General features: G+C 42.7%; 1 protein-coding gene across 5 annotated transcripts in view; it reads right to left on the reverse strand.

The window, feature by feature from the left end:
* TSPAN12 (tetraspanin 12) overlaps positions 1-9,290 on the reverse strand; it is a 50,699-nt gene extending 41,409 nt beyond the window's left edge. For 2 of the 5 annotated variants that reach the window (XM_051632269.1, XM_051632261.1), the window contains exons 1-2: positions 8,734-8,938; positions 8,186-8,322 (exon numbers count right to left, since the gene is read on the reverse strand). In XM_051632269.1, coding sequence (XP_051488229.1) covers positions 8,186-8,322; positions 8,734-8,923 — 327 coding nt within the window. In that variant the 5' untranslated portion in view covers positions 8,924-8,938. The other 3 variants (XM_051632278.1, XM_051632294.1, XM_051632286.1) reach the window with 3 other exon arrangements.
* Positions 9,291-18,621: the final 9,331 nt, after the last annotated feature.

Consider the following 18,621-nt stretch of genomic DNA (forward strand, 5'->3'; position numbering starts at 1 on the left):
GAAATTCCCTGCTCTCCCCTAATGCATCTTTTACTCTACAGACATGCCAACATTCAGTTTTAGCCAAGGTTCCTATATAGTGCTATGCCTTAGTCCCCTCCCCCTTGCAAACAGCTGAAGCATGTACTTATTTTTAATCTGGTTTTCCTTGCATAGCTGCAACAGTGAGTTAACAACCTGCTCTGCATTTGGCATGGGCTAGAACTTGCACACTTTGCAATATGGCAACTGCAGGAGCACTGACAGGTTGCTAACGGGTCACCTTCTTGAGGGAAGCAAGCAAGTTTTCCAGCAATCACCTGTACAAAGTTCCTATAGCATCTCACTGTTAAGAGACTTTTTGTCTCTGGGGAGGCAGAGGCATGTGCTGCTGATCATGGGCAATTCGCAGCAACACTTAGAGCTCAAGTGTCCAGACTCATATCACAAGACCTACAACACCATGAAAATTATATACCTTCACATGTACACAATATACTCTTGTTTCTGTAAGACCTTGTTTTTGTTCACAGATAGTAGTCAAGCTCACAGATGGCAATCAAATTATTTTTAAACATAGGGTATATACCTGGATGAGCGCTATGAAAAACCAGTATGTTCCCTATGATCCATAGAACCTACATATCAGCTGACTGTGGGTACACCCCTTAACTTTCTTGTTTTACATGTGAATACAGTAGCACATGAAGATTACTAAAATAAGGGTGCGTTTTTAATCAATCACATATTCCTATAACACTGCACAAAATGAAACTGTTCCCATACCTTGGGAAATAGATACTAGATTAAAAAATTTGTATTATTCCTATGGAACTTGCTTAGTGTCTAACACAGACTCTTGAGATGATGGAAGAATCTTCAAGGTACAGAAGCAGTGCCTGAAGATTCATGAGTAACTGCGTAGCAACCTTCTACAGGAAGATGTGAATTTAAAGAAAAAAACATCAAGTACCTACAGGCCAGATGGCCTTCCCAATCCTGAGGGAGATCATGGCTTACTGGTATTAGCGCTACCCCTTGACTTACTGGCTCAAACCTAGTCAGCACAGGTTTTTGCCTTCATCCCCAAGATAGATGAAGTAAGCTCAACATAGTTAATTGTGAAGATTACCCCAAAAAATATCTGTGGTTTCACTGATTTCCAAATGACAATTAAGAAGCATATTACTGTCATTTTTAACATTAAGACGGGGTTTATTTTTTTGCTTTCAACCATCACATCGAGATACTCTTTTTTTCAGGACCGATGGATTTGCAGAGGCCACACCTCAAGTACTATGTTCAGTTCTGGGCCCCTCACTATAAGAAGGACATTGAGATTTTGGAGGGTGAGCTCCAGAGAAGAGCTACCAAGATGGTGAAGGGTCTAGAGAGCAAGTCATAACAGGAGCAGCTGACAGAATTAGGGATGTTTAGTTTGGGGAAGAGGAGGCTAAGAGGAAACCTCACTGCCCTCTCAGACTACTTGAAAGGAAGTTGTAGGGAGGTGGGTGTTGGCCTCTTCTCCCAAGAAAATAATGACTGGACCAGAGGAAATGGCCTGAAGTTGTGGCAGGGAAGGCTCAGATTGGATATTAGTAAGAATTTCTATACTGAAAGTGGTCAGACACTGGAACTGCCTGCCCAGGGAGGTGGTTGAGTCACCATCACTGGAGGTATCCAAGAAGTGTGTAGATGTGGCACTTCAAGGCATGCTCTAGTGGCCAAGGTTGTACGGTTTTTCTGTGGGTGTTTTTTGGCAGAGCGTGTGTAGCTGTGTTTGTTTGGTTTGGGGGATTTTTTTGTGTTGATGGTTGGACTCAGTGATCTCAGAGATCCTTTCCAACAATGATTATTCTGTGATCTACCAATTCACCACTGACATGCCATGCAGGGTGAGCTTTGTCACCTACAAAGATATATATGGGATAAAAGGTTATACGGAAGTAGAGACAAAGTTGACTTATGGATGAACTCTGCTTTACTTTGTTAGGACACAGTTCAGTAATGTGTATAAATAATGCAGTCTAAAGACACCAAAAAGTAAAAGCTTTTTTAAAGACCAGAATTTAAACTATTTCTCCTATAGCTTGCTCTGCTGAAGGGATTCCTTAAAAAGAAATTGAAGCTGAAGTTATTCTTGCATGGCTTTTAGGTAATTTCTTTATAAAAGAATGCTAAGAAAATCAGGTTTCAATTACACGTCTACACTGCAGTCTCTAAAATCAGAACATAGCAGCCTAGAATGAACCCCATGTTTGTGCTGCTACAGGTACTCAGCCAGGCAGCATTCGTTTCAATGAATATTACAAGTCACTTAAACTCCTCAAAAACTTGATCCTAACTTCATTTATTCCAAGTGTCTGCAAATCCCACTGATGCAAGTGGAAGCTGAAAAGCAGTAGAAACACAACCATTACACACAAACTGGTTACAAAGGGGCGGATAGATTGATTTCTTTCTCATGTCACAGTAGATTTGAAAAATGAAGCAAAAAATTGCAAGATTCAACACATAGATTTGAGGTTGGAAAAAGCAGGAAAGACCACTAGTTATAATCACCCCAAATGCCTCTATGCATAACACTAATATTCTCTTGCTCTAAATTCTCAGGTGGTACACACAGCCAAACCTCAAAAGATTTAAGTGTGCAAAGTACTCAACACAGAAGGAAAATGAACTGTAAGCTCTTTCCTAATTTTATGTTATTTTTTTTGTTGACAAGCACAAATTCAAGATAGATATGAAACAATTTATGCTACCTGTCAGGAAGGTTTATTGGCTGTGACCACATAGGCTAAATTAGATAGCATTGCAATGTACATGAAGAAAAGCTTAGGCACTGCTCAACAGAAACTGCGTATCCCCAGGCAGAAAATCCTCACAAGGCGAAGGATGTGGCAGCACCACTGGCTTGGCTCAAACATCCAGTGACACTATTAATCATGGGTTAAGAGATCCTTACCACCTATGACAGAGTCATCTGCAACTTACAACCTTGATTTGCCCAAGCCCTATAGTACAGTCATCCTCAATTACAAGCAACACAAGAGCAGCTGCTCCTCCTTTACGCTCTGCATGCTCACCAGAAAAAGAAATGCATTAAAAAAAGCTGGCAGTCTTCTCAAGGCAGAAAGTCTACACAGACTTTTTTCTGCATGTTAGCTATACTTCACTTTTTTTTTTTTAAGTGAGATAATTGATAAAATAATTGTGCTGCTATTACTTGCATCTATTGTCACTAACAAGTTCACCAATTTTTACCATAATTTCTTGAAGGAACACGTGGTTGAGCTGCTAAGAACAGTAAAACATGCCTGAACCTCTCTAAGTTATTGTTTTGCTTACTCCTCTACTAGTGCGAGCAGCCAGGACACTGTATTTTTCCTGTCCTTCGCACTGTTTTCTAGTTCCTGTTCTAGCACAACCCCCAGGGGCCACTCCACTGCCCTTGGATAACCTCCTGTGTTGTGCCTATGCCATTATTCTAAGCTGGCCATGTTCTGTGACTGAAGGTCTCTCTAGCATAAATACTTGCAAAGGTGGTTTCATTGGGAAAGAGTTTGCAGCAAAGTACAGCAGAACAATTACAACACTGCAAAATGTAATGAGAAGGATTTCTGGGAGGAAAATTATACTGTGCTCAAAATGAATTGAGATGCTCATGTCACATCCATGACTGCCACTGGGCTGGAACAGTGTCAGGAGCTTGCCAATAAAGAAGAGCCCCACCAGAAGAAAAAAACCTTTAGTCTCATAAAACTGTATAAAATATATTGTAGAGCTATCAAAACTATGTTTATCCAAGTCCTCACTCTAGAGCTAATAAAGACAAGCATTGCCACCAAGAACAGAAAATCAGAAAGCAGTAGGAGCATGTCTTCTCTCAAGCACCACTAAGATTAACTGCTTAGTTAAGACTAGGTCTTGGCTACAAAACACCAAATCATGCATTTTTGAAGGTTCTCTCTTTTTATTAGGCTGTCCAGAATGTAATATGCTGGAAACAGCAGTATTACAGAGCATAACATGAGACACCTGCAGAAACCAAGTTGGATATCTCAGTCTCATAAATTATTTTAAGAAGTGATGCTCATTTATACATGAGGATAACAGAAGAATTAAACCAAATGTTAACTAAAGGATTTAGTTTGAAGGATATTCTTTATACAGGGCGCTGTCAAAAAAATTGTGAAACCTAAAGAATGAGGAGCTCCTGAAACTGCAACTGCCATTACTTTGAAAGAGACATCTTGCAGTCACATGCATAATTCAATTGACCTTGGAAACAGCTTCCAGAAGGGCATCATCAGGTCTATTACAACAGTTAGTCACTTAAGCAACAACAATTAGAGCACTGACAACAGATTTATTCCCATTTTGAAGAGCTGGTGCAAGCTGAAGCTCCAGAAGTACCAATCCATTCACATCAACAAAACCAGTGCTCTTCTGGAGCAGCGAACTATATTCATTGCTCTATTATCAAAATAGGACGAACCACTAAAACAGAGCCTTGGGCTTCCAGCTGACCGTATATAAATTACTTACAGTTAAGCAGCCTTCAGGCCGAAAGTGACAAAAAAGATAATAAACAACATTGCCTGCCTCCCTTTCAGGCACACACAGGTTCATTGCCCTGTCTACTGTTCCACATCACAGCTCATTAGCTGACCCTGTTAAAAAAAGTTTCTTTCTTTCCAAATAGACAGCATGCATGTGTACACTTACAAGCAATGCTCTGGAGAAACTACAAGGATTGCAGCACAGTGATTGCACTAGTCTGCCCACACCAGGCTGACAATGACAAATGCTGGAGTCTCATCATACACGTGGAGACAGTTGCACACATGACGTTCCTGAAGCTTACTTTGGATATTCCCTTCTAAGAAGTTGACAATCAGATTGTACCAGACAGTGACCTCTGGCTCTTGCATACTTTTTATCAGGCCTTCATAAGCTTCAATCCCCCAGTTTGGAGGAGAAAGTAATGTTTGTTCCACAACTTATAGTTAGACCTACCGCTGGACACACCACAGTGAAACGAGAATGTCACCCTGTTCCAGCCAGCACCCTCAATCAAACCGTGGTTTTAAAAAGTCAACACACACTGTTTGCACACCTTCACTGTCGTCAGCTGAACACTGAAAACTGACAAAGCAACTGGGCACACTATCAATAGGCTTGAAGATGTTTGGAGTCAATAGCCCGAAGGAAGGCAGGAAGGAAGAGAAAGCATAAAAGCCTCTGAGATCGGGCTTGAAGTGAATCACACACGTGCCTCCCGAACTGGGAAGTCTGTACAGATGCTGGAACCATGCATCACTCTCAGTGCACTGGGACGGATCCTGCCATGCTCAGGATGCAGGAGGAACGTGGCTGCACATTTTCAAGGGGCTGAACTACTCTTAACTCCCAGACATCCAGCCCATAACCTGGGCTGGTATTTATCACAGCAAGTGCTAACATAAGCAATACCAAGCAAAAGCTTTCCAAATGGATAATGAGCAATGATGGAAAGGGGAAATCATGGCCCCCATCCCCATACCAGTGGGTGTGCACCTGCTGCCAGAGAACCTATCACAAGAAAAGTGTGCCCCATGGGTTGTTCTCTGACACTCAGAAAAGTCAGTGGCGAAAATCCTGCTGAGCCCAACAGGAGAAAATTCAAGCTCTGACAGAGAAGGAGATATGGCAGGTTTCACTACAAGAAGCAGCTTGCAGCAGATCTGTATTTAGCTGTTAAATACACATCTGAACAGGACCAGAGAGGAAGCTGAAAGAGGTTTTTACACTTTCCTACAAAAAAATCTGATGTAACTGCAATACACATACCTGCCCACCCACCATGCATCTTGTTTCTTGCCACACAATTCTGGCAGAATCGGGGTTTTTTTTGCTAATTTGCTTTGAACAAAACCATTGCACTCATCTGCTTTGTAAAATGCAAAGAACTTCTAATGGACTGGCCAATTTTTCACGAGTTCCAACACCTTCCATTTTATATACATTGTGGAAGCCAGATTTAATTCTTTGCAACATCTGTGGTGCATGTCATCTGCTATACTGGCATTTATTACATAATTACATATGTGCATGCATCAGCACTACACAGATTTCACTTAGCTGCTTCTGTGTAACTTCCAGTGTCCTGGCCCCTGCTAGGTTGATTAATTACAGACATTTTTTATATTTTGAAGACAAGCATGAGAAGTTACCATTTTCTTCCCTAGGATCTGTCATACCACAACAGACTAAAATGATCCTTTTTACTATATAACTAGGCAAAAATAAAAAAATAAATTAAAAATCACACTTTCTAGCTAAGGGTGATCTGAGAAATCATTATTTAAAGGGCAACAAAATCTTACAAATGAGAAATTATTTCTAGCCATGAATGTTTTAAACCAAATCTAGACATGAATCAAGTATGGACAAATTAACAGCAGCATTGCATTACAGATATAGTTGGTGCTGCTCCACTGCCAACCTCAAAGGTGCCTGAGGTCCACAACAGAAAAAACACATGAACAAAGCAATTAAAAGTAGGAAGGAGCACTCTGACATGGAATGGAACTTAAAATTTAGGCAAGAGGGCAAATACATTTAAGCCTCCCAGGTAAGAACTTGATCTCCCTAGAGAGGAACTGCAACACAACTCACCAGTCCCCTCCAGACAAGAGGCAGGCTTTCCTACGCAAAGAAATCACCTCAGGACTGAGAAACGAAGCAGTTGACTCCAGCATCAAGGCCTGCCAACACCACACAACAGGTCGACCGACACAGCATGAAGGTATAACCTCATGTGTAACCTGGGTACCGCCTAAATGGCTACTTCAACCACAAAAAGCTGTCGCTGAATAATAAATCTGATGGGACACAGGAGGCAACGGGCATCGAGGGCAAAGGAAAACAGCAAAGTTTAAGGGGAGAAAAACAGCCAACAGTGAGTTAAAGTGTGAATGAGAACTGATGAGGAGAGCTCAGGGCAGGAATCATGGACACCAGAGGAAAGCAGCGAACAGCAGGGCAGATGTTTTCAACCATGTGGATGTTTGTTCACTCAACTCTAACAACATATGTGTAAAAATCCAAAGCTGAACTCAGGTCAGCTGAACCCTGGGAACCTTCCCCTTAATAGAAATAGTATTTATTTAGATTTTGTACAGTATTCAATGAAAACCATGTATGAGGTGACAAAACTATGAAAGAGTTTTACTCCTACATGCACTACAGAAATAACATATTTTTCAACTCTATTGAACACAACATACAAAGCTACATATTTTCAAGCGATTTTCAGACAATTTGCATTGCATAAAAAGTACCATCCTGTACCAAATACTGTTAAACAGTTTCCTCTCCCATTCGTATTCCGATCTCCACTTAATTTTCAGCAATCATGGGACTTCTCAATTCCATTATAAACTATGCTTGGTCCCAACACATGTATTATCCCTGCATCATTCAAGTCTACAGCACCTCAGGAGCCGGTGATTGTGATCAGTTTTAGGATGTCAAACCTTCTGCCCTTTTGTTCTCTTATGCTTATCCTGCATAAATCTCAACTGTACAGACGAAGCAGATTCTCTTTGGTCCAAATGAGGACTCTGAGCAATCTCTGTCATGTTGCTTGTCCAGAGCTGTGAAAGTTTAGGAACAAGTGCTGATCACACCCACTTATGCTGGAGATCGAGAAACCCTGCTGCTATAAATACAAGCTTTGACTGAAATGCTGAGAACAATAGAAATCACCCAAGGCCTTGTCTGCCAGTTAGAATCTGGCCTCTGAAACCACAAAAAAGGACTCCAGGCAAGGCCTTCGCAGAGCAGCTGACCGCTCTGGAGACACCTGCAAGAAGTGAGAGTTCAGCTCGGGTCGCAGGATGCTCTGAAATCCACCCAGGCACCCATGAGTATTTCTCTCTACATATTATAAGTGCACAAATTCACACGTGTGTTTATAACGCTAAGCTAACATCACATCTCATTTAACTTCCAACTAGCTTCTTTTTCTTGGGGAGGGGGTCTAAGTGACCGGTATTCCCTGATGGCAACTGCCTGGCACGGGGCGGGCACCCAGGTGGGGAGCCCCGCGGCTCCAGGCGGCCGCGCCCCGGCGCCCTGCCTGTCACCGCGCCGCCCGGTCGCCACCTGCTCGGCCGGTGGCGGGAGCCTTGCCCGGCCCGCCCCGCGTCGCCCCACTCACCCAGAAGAGGAGGTTGAGGGCGTACAGCAGGCAGCGCAGACACTTCACCGCGTCCTCCCTGGCCATGGCGAGCCCCCGCGGGAGACAGCCCCATCCTCTCACCACATCCTCCTTCCCAAGGCCGAGCTGCCAGCACCCTGCAGGGAAAGAGGCGGAGAGGGGCTGGGCGAGTGCCCCTTGCCGAGGAACCAGCGCGCAGGTGGAGGCGGCGGCGCCGAGCCCGGCGCGGGGCGGCCCTCCCGGGCGGGAAGGCAGCGGCCCAGCCCCGCGGACACCCCCGCAGCGCCCACCGCTCGCTCACCCTCGGCAGCCTCCCTTCTCCTCCCGCCCCGCCCGCCGCTCCTGGAGACACTGATGGGCGGGCTATTTTAATAAAAATAGTGAAATCGTGGGAAAGGGAGACGCCTCGAACTGCTCCGGGAGGCGAGGCGAGCTGAGGGCGGTGAGCGGAGGCGCTGGCCTCCTCCCCGCCCAGGAGGGACGCGCTGCCCCGGGAAGGGCGGCCGGGGGCAGCGGCCACTTACCGCCCGGGCGCCCCCCTCACTCACTTGCTCCGGCGAGGACGCATCGGGACGGGGCGGGGCAGCGCAGCGCGGAGCCGCGGCGCCCATGCCCGGCGGTGCGGGCGCTGCCTCCGGTGGGCACTGGGGGGAAGCTCCCGGCGGCTGCCCCGGCCCCTCCGCCCGCCCCGCTCCGCCGAGCCCCGCGGCCGCCAGCGGCACCGACTGCGCCGCGCATGCGCCGCGCCCCGGCCCGCCGGGTCCTGGCGCCGCCGCCGCGCTTCCCGCTCCGGCCGGGCCCGCGGGTGAGGAGGGCCAGGGAGCGGCCTGAGCTGCTGCCAGGAAGCGGCGGTGGGTCTAAAACCTGCCCGCTATGGACACGTACCTGCGGGGTTGTGTGGCAACTACGTGCCCCAGTTTCGGTGGGAAAGACCTCCGGTTCCCTTCAAGCGATCTGGACCCGCCTGGGTGGGTCTGGCTCTCGGCCTGTGGGGCAAAGCCTGGAGGGGGCATGTCCGCAAATGTGTTCCCGCCGACAGACAGACAGGCAGACAGACACGCTCAAAACCCCATTTATGACGAGGTTTGGAGATTAGTTTATTTAATTATTTATTCCCGTCGGGGAGATATGAAGCAATAGGCGCAGACAGGATTCTATGAAACCCTCCTCTGCTGGCATGTTGGTGCAGAGTGGCAAATACTTAACAGAACACTGGGGTTTTTGCAAGATTTCACAGACATTTCACAAAGCTCAAGTGTCGTTGCATCAGAAGTTAAACCCTGCTGACATCAAACCCCAATCTGGTAATTAACAGCCTGGCACCCGTTCCTCACCACTAAGCAGCAAATCGAGAGGGGCAAGCATGCTGGAGATACATTATGCCAGAAACGGGCAAAGTCTGCAGTTATTATTCAGAAAAAAACAGCCACTGACCCGCCCCACAACGTCCATAGTACTTATATGTGCCACAACCAAGCTAACAAAGTAACCTTACCTCTGAATTCTGGTAAACTGTGTGTGCACCTTGTGATTAGGCTGGTGAATTCCTGTTGGCATCTGTATTGTTTCAAAGTATGTGTATCCATATTTCAAAAGGAAGAATTATAGTTCAAAACATAGTTATTTGCTTATTAGCAAAGAATTTTCCACAAATGCCTATAAAGGTGTTGCAGTGCCACCATGACAAAAATTAGAAGAAAATACAATGAAAAAACTTTTATTACATAGAAGAGAAAATGGTCTTCAGTACATGTTATATAAAGACTGTTTTAACAACTGCTAATTAAAGCTGAGAAAGAGCAAAAAGGAAGTATTGGATGAAATCTAGCTCTTGCAAGGTCAAAAAAAATTCTTGTTTCTTGAAACACTAGCAACAATGACTTGAAAAACACACAAACTCCAGATATCCAGATGTTTATCACTCATTTAATCTTTAATTTCCATTATTTCATGCCATTAGTGAGGAGACAGACTCCTCAGGTGTATTTATACCTCCTTGAAAAGAAAGCAAGATGGATATGTATGACCAGAAAATCCCATGCAACAGGGATTTTATGTCAAATTTATAGAAGTAAAAATGGTAGTAAAGTTGAAAGTACTCAAGAATGTTGCAGAAATGTGTGTGTGAATATTTTTCTTCCTTGAAATTTGCTAAGCTTTAACTTCTATTTTGGTCCTCTTTTCTGGAATCAAGAGCCCCTCCAGGAAGTGCAGCATGCCACATTCCTAATCTTCAGTGAATACGGCTGAGTCCATATCTAAATAAGGCAAGCTGAGCTGAGCTGTTAAAAGGTGACATTGTACATTCATTGTGCTGTTTACATATCATTCATTCCTCTTACTACTGAAGGCTTCACATGAACAGTCAGTGAGACAGATGTTGAACAGGTACAGTATTTTCAGTGAACCCCTGCCCATTTGCAAAAATAGTGTCAGTTTAAAACTGAGCTCCAGCCTTGGCTGAGGACAATACAGGCTGTTACAAACCAAATAAAAAATAATTGAGGTTATGCTTGTGTTCTTGATTGGTCCTGGGAAGAGAACAAATTACCTGAGCAATTTTTTATGAAAAATGCTTTACAAAAATATCCCATTATCTTACACCCAGTGATTTTTATTTAAACATGCCCAAAATAGCAAACGAGAAGTTCTCTTGCTTGTTTCATGTATTTTTTGGCTTAGAGCTGCACTATTCCTAGTGCATAAGGAATTTGAAGAAAGGAAAAAGAAAACCAGTCTCTTAGACCTCTTGTTAAAAATTCTTCTAAAAATGTCACTTCAAGATTTTGTCTCTGAACTTCCATTCTTTGAGGACTTTGGTCATAAGATGATCTCAGGCTAATTTTTTAAAAAAAAATCTTTTACAATAACTCCATGACAAACAAAGAGTATCCCCTACTTGGTCAAATAATTTTTCTGTCCTTTTGCAGTTAGCTAAATAATTATTTTTCCACAAGAGATTTTGCTCAAAACCTAAAGAAAACAGGTCCTATTTATGAGTGTCTGACAAATGCTATAGTGTCCCAGAGAAAGGTCCCTTTGGAATAGTGCTTTCTACCAGGCTGACAAACTTTGTGAAATTTCCATGATGTCAACACTGGGAAAAAATCCACAGAAGGTTCCCATGCATTCAAAACAGTATCTAAACTGGAAGAGTTAGCTGATCACCCCAAAAAATCAGAAAAGCTACTATGCTGCTTCAGTACATGCTTCTTTGTTTTCCTTTGAACTTTGAAATACTTTTCCCTTTGAAATACTTCAAACATTATTTAGGGCAAGACTAGAGGGGTTTTTTTTACAAACAGAAGTTTAGTGGCAAAGCTCTTCACATTTATAATTTTTTGAAATAAGAGTTTGCTGTTAGCAAGTAATGCTTCTTTAATGTGTAGCACAAAGACCTATGAGCACTGAAACTATTGAAGCTTTCTGGATTGGCATTGTTTGCTTAGATTCTCCCATGTCTAATAAACTACAAATTGTGAAGCATTTTTTCTGTTACAGGGCATCCACAATAGCTTTCTAATAAGAATTCTGTAGACTTAAGTAATGTTCATGATACAGCCTTTCCATCGGTGGCAGAGGAGGGGGATGGAAATACCAATAACTACAATAATCTAGAATCTTTCATTTTCTCTGCTTAACTGCCTATTTCAGTTTGATCACTTTGATCTGTCAGCTAGCTGCTCTTTGTCAAATGTGCTTGGAAGTGGCCAGCAGGTTCAAAAGCTATTAGAATAGTGTGGATTGACAGACACAGGTCTGCATGAATCACAGAATATTACAGTATGATCTCATAAGCCCTTCTTCATCAGGAAATCTGACTAAAAGGAGTAGATATTAAAGATACCCATTAAGCACATAGCTGCAAGTGTCTTTCATTTAAACTACATGGGTAGCCTGATCAAATGGAATAGCATTAGACATACGTGTAAATTTGTAGGTGATAATTGCCTAATACTAGATGGCAGGAAACTTTATCACTGAAAAAGCAATGAGTTAAAGTAATGTCTTTTTACATGCTGCCATAACATTTAAAATTACTCAGATGAGTCCTGAATGGAGGAACGTACATGCGTGTGTACTTTGGCACATATTTTTTTAATTCTGTGTGGTATCAGGCTACTCTAATGAGCATATTGTTCATGCACAAATTTCTTTACAAGCTAGCAAATATGTAAGCAGCCAATGCTGACCTTTGCAGATGAGTTTTTGAACCTAGCTGGTGGCTTATCAGTCTCAAAGGCGTCTCACCACTTGGTCTTGCTTCCTCAGTGTGTAGCTTGATTATAATGGTATTCTGCACTCTGGTCCTGTCCTGCTTAGCCCATCTCTTTCTCAGCTTTGCCCCACATCTGTCTGCTCTGTAGCCTAGACTCAGATTCCCTTCATTTCCTTCCCTTTGCTCCTTGAATCATTTACTCGAGCTCTTCTGCCCATGTTTCCCTTTTCCTGCTCTTTGTTTGGTACACTGCTTACCTGCTCCAGGATCTGGTTGCCTTGTTTTTGAGCCTAGTTCTTGCCTGGTCCTCAGCACTGGTTATGACTGTCTGTCTAATCAATATCACTGTCTAATGACAACATGAATGTCAGGGGCAGGATGAAGGCTTGTTTAAGAACAACATTCTCAGCTAGACAAATATCCCTCTATAAAACTGCAGGTGTACCAGTTGGCTCAGGAATAACCTGTCTGGTAAATGCATGTTTGTAACAGGACCCATTAATGCTCAAAACCATGAGGTAAATGTGCACATTTAAAAGGTAAAAGACACAAACTTCTTCCAGTTTCCAAAGCTTGGTTTTACTTGAACATGAAAACAACAGTCCGGAATAAGGTTGCACTTGGAATAAATAAAATATAGATGATGAAGAGTTTAAAATCATAGTCTTTAAAACACTCTGGCTTAGTAGGCTCTGGCAAATGTGCTTCCCTGCTTCCTAGTTCAGCAGCTTTCCATGGCTCTCTGAATTGAAATAACACCTCAGTAGACTTTTTTATTCTGGGGACTATTTTCCTTTTCACCATCATTTCAAAGGCTTCACTGCAGACCTTGTCTCCTCTCCCCTCAACACGCAAGATGGGTAAATCCCTGAGTAATGTGGTCTGACTTCACAGCTGGCTCCTTCTAACCTGAGTTACCCTCTAAGCCTGTGTTTCTACCTCTTTCCTTTCTGCCTTCTGTCCTGGCCATCAGTATGTCTCTAGAAGTTCCTCTGGGTCATGCTTTGACTACTTCTTTCTTCCTTAACTAGAGGACAGCAGCAGCAGCAGTGACAAGGTAAACATCTCTCCTCTTCACATGTAGTAAAAAACTCTACTTAACAAAACACACAATGTATTATTTGTACACAGTATATTTTGAGCAAGCAAGCAGAGTTGTAACATAGATCACAATGTGTGTTAGTGTTTCTCTGTGAAAATTAATATGGATATAAGTACAGACAACCATGAATTCTTCAAAATCAGGGCATGTAGAAGATGAAAAAGAATGGAGCAAAGCAATAATACACATTAAAAATATGAGAATAATACACAATATAGGAGCTGGAAAAATAAATAAGATTCAATTTTTCTCTTAATGCTAAGTGAAAAAGACACATTTTTCAATATTTATTTACTTTATTAGTTTAAAAAAAGAGCATACAAATGTATAAGAATCTGCATGTCAAACAATTTATGTGAGAATTAAATTCAGCTGGAAAAATATGTCCTTGGTATCAAAATTAATACATTCAGAATAACAAAAATTATGTGTCTGATAATCAGAAACAGATGAATCTGTCTCTGAGATTTCTAGGTCAACAGTCTTGAGATTTGCTGCACAAGCCAGGGGATGAGAATCCTCAGTAGGGGTGCACATCAACTGATTAGGGGTTAGCTCCCTGTTAGAACAGCCTAAAAATCCCATCCATTCCAGAAAATATGCACAGCCAGGCAGAGATGGAAGGCTTCTACCAGAGCTAATGGCTAAAAAGTATTTAAGCAGACAGGGTAACTGTAAATTTCTTAGAAACAAGCAAGAAGATGTAGCGTGGTCAGTAAGCCATGTGTCATAGGGCTTGGAAAAAGGAACATTTTATGTATTTAAAAGAGCAGGGCACTTAAAAGTGACTCACAAGGAGAGTCCAGCTAGAGGATCTGAATAGTATGGAGTCAGATTGTCTTATCCCTGCCATAGAACTAACTTCTTTGCTGTTTATACTAGACCATTGCCCACTGCCTATTCTTCCTTGTCTTATGTGAATGAAGAACTATTCACCCTATGAGAAGATCAGGTTCAAGACCTTCTAAGAAATCTGAGGGTGCACAAGCCAGTTGGACCTCATGAGATGCATCCATGGGTCCTGAGGGATCTGGCAGATGAAGTTGATAAGAAACATCATAGTTGAGAAGACATAGCAGTCTGGTGAAAATCACACTAAGTGGAAAAGGGGAAACATAACCCCCATTTTAGAAAAGGGGAAAAAATGAAGACTAAGGCAATGTCAGGCCAGTCAGTCTTACATCTATGCTCAGCAAGATCACGAACACTGGAACAGGCTGCCCAGAGTCTTCTTCACTGGAGACATTCAAAACCCGCCTGGACGCCTTCCTGTGTGATGTATTCTAGGTGACCCTGCTCTGGCGGGGGGGTTGGACTAGATGATCTTTCGAGGTCCCTTCCAACCCCTAGGATTCTATGATTCTAGGATTCTATGAAGCAGATCCCCCTGGAAACTAAGCTAAGGCATATGAATAGTAAGGCAGTGAGTGGTGACAGCCACCATAGCTTCTTTAAGGACAAATTGTGCCTGACAAGTTTGGTGGCCTTCTAGGGCAGGGTTGCAGCATTGGTAGGTAAGGGAAAAGCAACTGACATCATCCACCTGGACTTGTGCAAAGCATTTGACACTGTCCCTACCAACATCCTTGTCTCAAAATTGGAGGGACATAGACTTGATGGATGGACCAGTCGGTGGATAAGGAAGTGACTGGATGGTTGTGGTCAATGGTTTCATGTCCAAGTGGAGATGAGTGACAACTGGTGTACCTTGGGGGTCAGTACTGGGACCAGTCCTGTTTAACATCTTTGTCAGTGACATGGACAGTGGGATTGTGTGCACTTTCAGCAAGCTTACCAACAACATCAAGTTGTGTGGTTCAGTCAACTCAGTGGAGGAAACGGATGCCACCCAGAGGGACCGTGACAGGCTTGAGAGGTAGGCCCATGCCAATCTTTTGAAGTTCAGTAAGGCCACATGCAAGGTCCTGCACCTGGGTCGGAGCAATCCCAAGCACAATTACAGGCTGAGCAGAGAATGGATTGAGAACAGCTTCAAGAAGGACTTGTGAGTGTTGGTTGATGAGAAGCTCAATAAGAGCCAGCAATGTGTGCTTGCAGCCTAGTAAGCAAACTGTGTTCTGGGCTGCAACAAAAGAAGTGGGGCCAGCAGGTCAAGGGAGGTGATTTTCCCCCTCTATTCCACCACTGTGAGACCTCACCTGGAGTATTGTGTCCAGTTCTGGAGCCCCCAACACAAGAAGGACATGGAGCTGTTGTAGCAAATCTAGAGGAGAGCTATGAAGATGACCCAAGGGCTGGAGCACCTCTCCTGTGAAGACAGGCTGAGAGAGTTGGGGTTGTACAGCCCGGAGGAGAGAAGGCTTGGGACAGACCTTATAGTGACCTTTCAGTACCTGAAGGAGCATGCTGTGATAGTATGAGAGGTAAAAGTTTTAAGCCTAAAGAGGGTAGATTTAGATTAGAATTAGGAGAAAATTCTTTAGTGTGAGGGTGGTGAGACACTGGAACAAATATGAAGGGGGCTTTCAGAAGAGACTCCCACGCTAGCTAAGGTGAATGTGCTGCTCTGCACAGAGATGCTCTGCAGTACAGAAAAGCTCTCACACACTGTTGTTCCATCTAATTACAGGTAGCCTTATAGGATTTCCTTCCATAACAGAGGACCCAGGTTTGAAACATAACAATTAGATCTCAACTCTGACCAAGAATTAGCAGAGATCTTACAAGTGGTGATGAAATGAAATCTGTTGTTGCAAAGTAAGAGAAGAGCACTTAAAAAATTTTGTTTCCTTGTGGCCTTAAAGGGAGGTGGGAAGTATTCTTCTTGCCACACATTTCACCTTCTCTCTTTTCCTCCTTATCCTTCTTTTATCTACTTTTTTCTTTCTTTCTAAATGTCCTCTGCAGCCAGCCTTCTTTTCCTTCTAAGTTTCCATTCCTTGTCCATATAGTTCTCTGCATTGAGATTGTCATCCAGCAGCCATATAAATGTCTGAGGTGACATCTGTGTCTGGATCTCTTACACCAAAGTCTTGTGATGACAAAGCCTGGAGCTACAGTGCGTGAGATGCCTTAACACAGATGATGTTCCCTTCTTCTTGGATCTGAAAGCCCCCCTGGCTAGCATACAGTTCCAATGAAATTTGCTGATAAAACTGTCATGGGAGGCTTGAGTGAGATGCAGGAGAGAAGTCTGTCACAGAAATGACAGAGATGAGTGGAAATTCAAAGATACTAAGAACAGGTAAGATAAAAGAGAATGTAAAAATCAGGAGAATGATGGAGAGATGCTGAGGCTTGAAAAAGAATACAAGGAATATGAAGGTATCTGAACTATATAGTACTTTGCCATTATTGTAAAGCCTGGCAGGAAGTGTAGAGACTTTCCAGAGGCTTTAAACTGAAGCTCTTCAGAGAAGGAAAGTAAATTGTGTGGCTTCAAATTTCTTCATTCTAATAACGTTCTTTTTCTGTGTTAGGAGACACAGGTTTTTACCATGATTTTAAACTTTTTAACTTTAATGTGTGATAAATAGGTCTGTATTGAACAAAGGCACATGCCTGCCAAGATACTTACCTAAACAGAAAAAATATAAAAGGTATGGAAAGTCTTTATGAGAAGGGTGCTTCTCAAAGCATCACTGTTTTGCTTACTATCTGGAATTGACAAGTGGCAGGTTTTAATTGCTTTGAATTTATATGCATAAGAAGTGAACACATTTGTGTATCTAAGGAAAACTGTTTTTCTCCCTAGAATGATGAGTGAGACCAGGGTTAAAACCATATATTCCCTTCACATTATAATTGGTCTCACATTTGTGCAATATGAAGGATTCTTCGTGTCAGAAAATAGCCTGAGTCAGCAAATAATTACCTTTCATTAAAGTTGGGATCAGAAATGGATCTTTCATGGGATGGAGGATGGCTGTGATTTCCTCCCCAATTTCTTTCTATTTCCTGTATATTATCTGAAGTAGGTCACTTGTGCCCTAAATCTGAGCTCTCTCTGCTAGTTTTCTGTAGGCAGTACTCGGCATAGGCTCTGATTTTGCTTTGGAGCTTCTGTACACTTGTTGCAAGATAAACAGCAATACTTCATAAATACATACACTAGAATCATTGTACAGCTTCCTCTGAACACAAAGCTTCATTATTTTCACAAGTACTTGTAATTCTCAAGTATTTTGAATTTTAAGTTGGCAGATAAGACTGCATGGCATTTATTTGTTAAAAATCCACCATAAAGAGTCTCTTTATAATACCTTTCATGAGTGCATGCCATTTTTCATGGGCTGCTTATCATGTAAACAATGTGTTACTGAAATTTTGATGCATTACTCCCATGGACCAAACAGCCTGGGGAGGGAGAGTGCTGGATTTGCCATGCAGACATAAGGACGCAGAACTGGACTGCCACTCAGTGGTGCTGGACATCATCAGTTCTTGTGCCACTACCCGTTGGCACTGACATGGCTGGACATAGCTACATAATAAACCAGGTAAGATAAACTGGTCACAAAGCGGGGTGCAGAGCTGCTATACACCTCTAGTATAACATCCTAGAAATGCCAGAGTGACTGTAAATAGACCTTGTAAGCAATTCTGAAAAACACAGTAGGAACCCAAATGCCATAAAACTCAATTTTGTCGGACACAAAAACACCATTATTAAAGGGAATTGTCTGCTCTAATCTATCACATCCTTGACTTGGACACTTACGTACTGTCATTTATTCATGATTTTCCATGGAAGGTGTTAAAAAGATATTGCAGTCCTATTGGATTGTTTATCAGAGCTCTTACTTCAATACTACAGCACTGGGTTGCTTTTGATAGCTATGACATGCCTTAGTTTAAATAGTCTTCTCTGTTTGCATCACACTAGTGTTTATTAATGCTTCTTTTTCAGGATCAAAGGATATCTCACTGCATGTCAGAAACTCATTAAATCTATATTTGTAAATAAAACATTTGTCCCACAGCACCAGGTGTCCTTGAACCACTGCAATGAACAGCTCAGCGGGACGTGTCTTACATGTACTCAGTGCTCCAGTGAATGATGAAAATGTGACTTGTCTGTTAAGTGTCTTGGGAACAACTTGTTATGGCCTATAAAGCAGTAGAAAAACTGCACACAGTGGTATGTCCAGAACT

Source organism: Apus apus, chromosome 1, assembly GCF_020740795.1.
Source record: "Apus apus isolate bApuApu2 chromosome 1, bApuApu2.pri.cur, whole genome shotgun sequence".
NCBI classification, from domain to species: domain Eukaryota; kingdom Metazoa; phylum Chordata; class Aves; order Apodiformes; family Apodidae; genus Apus; species Apus apus.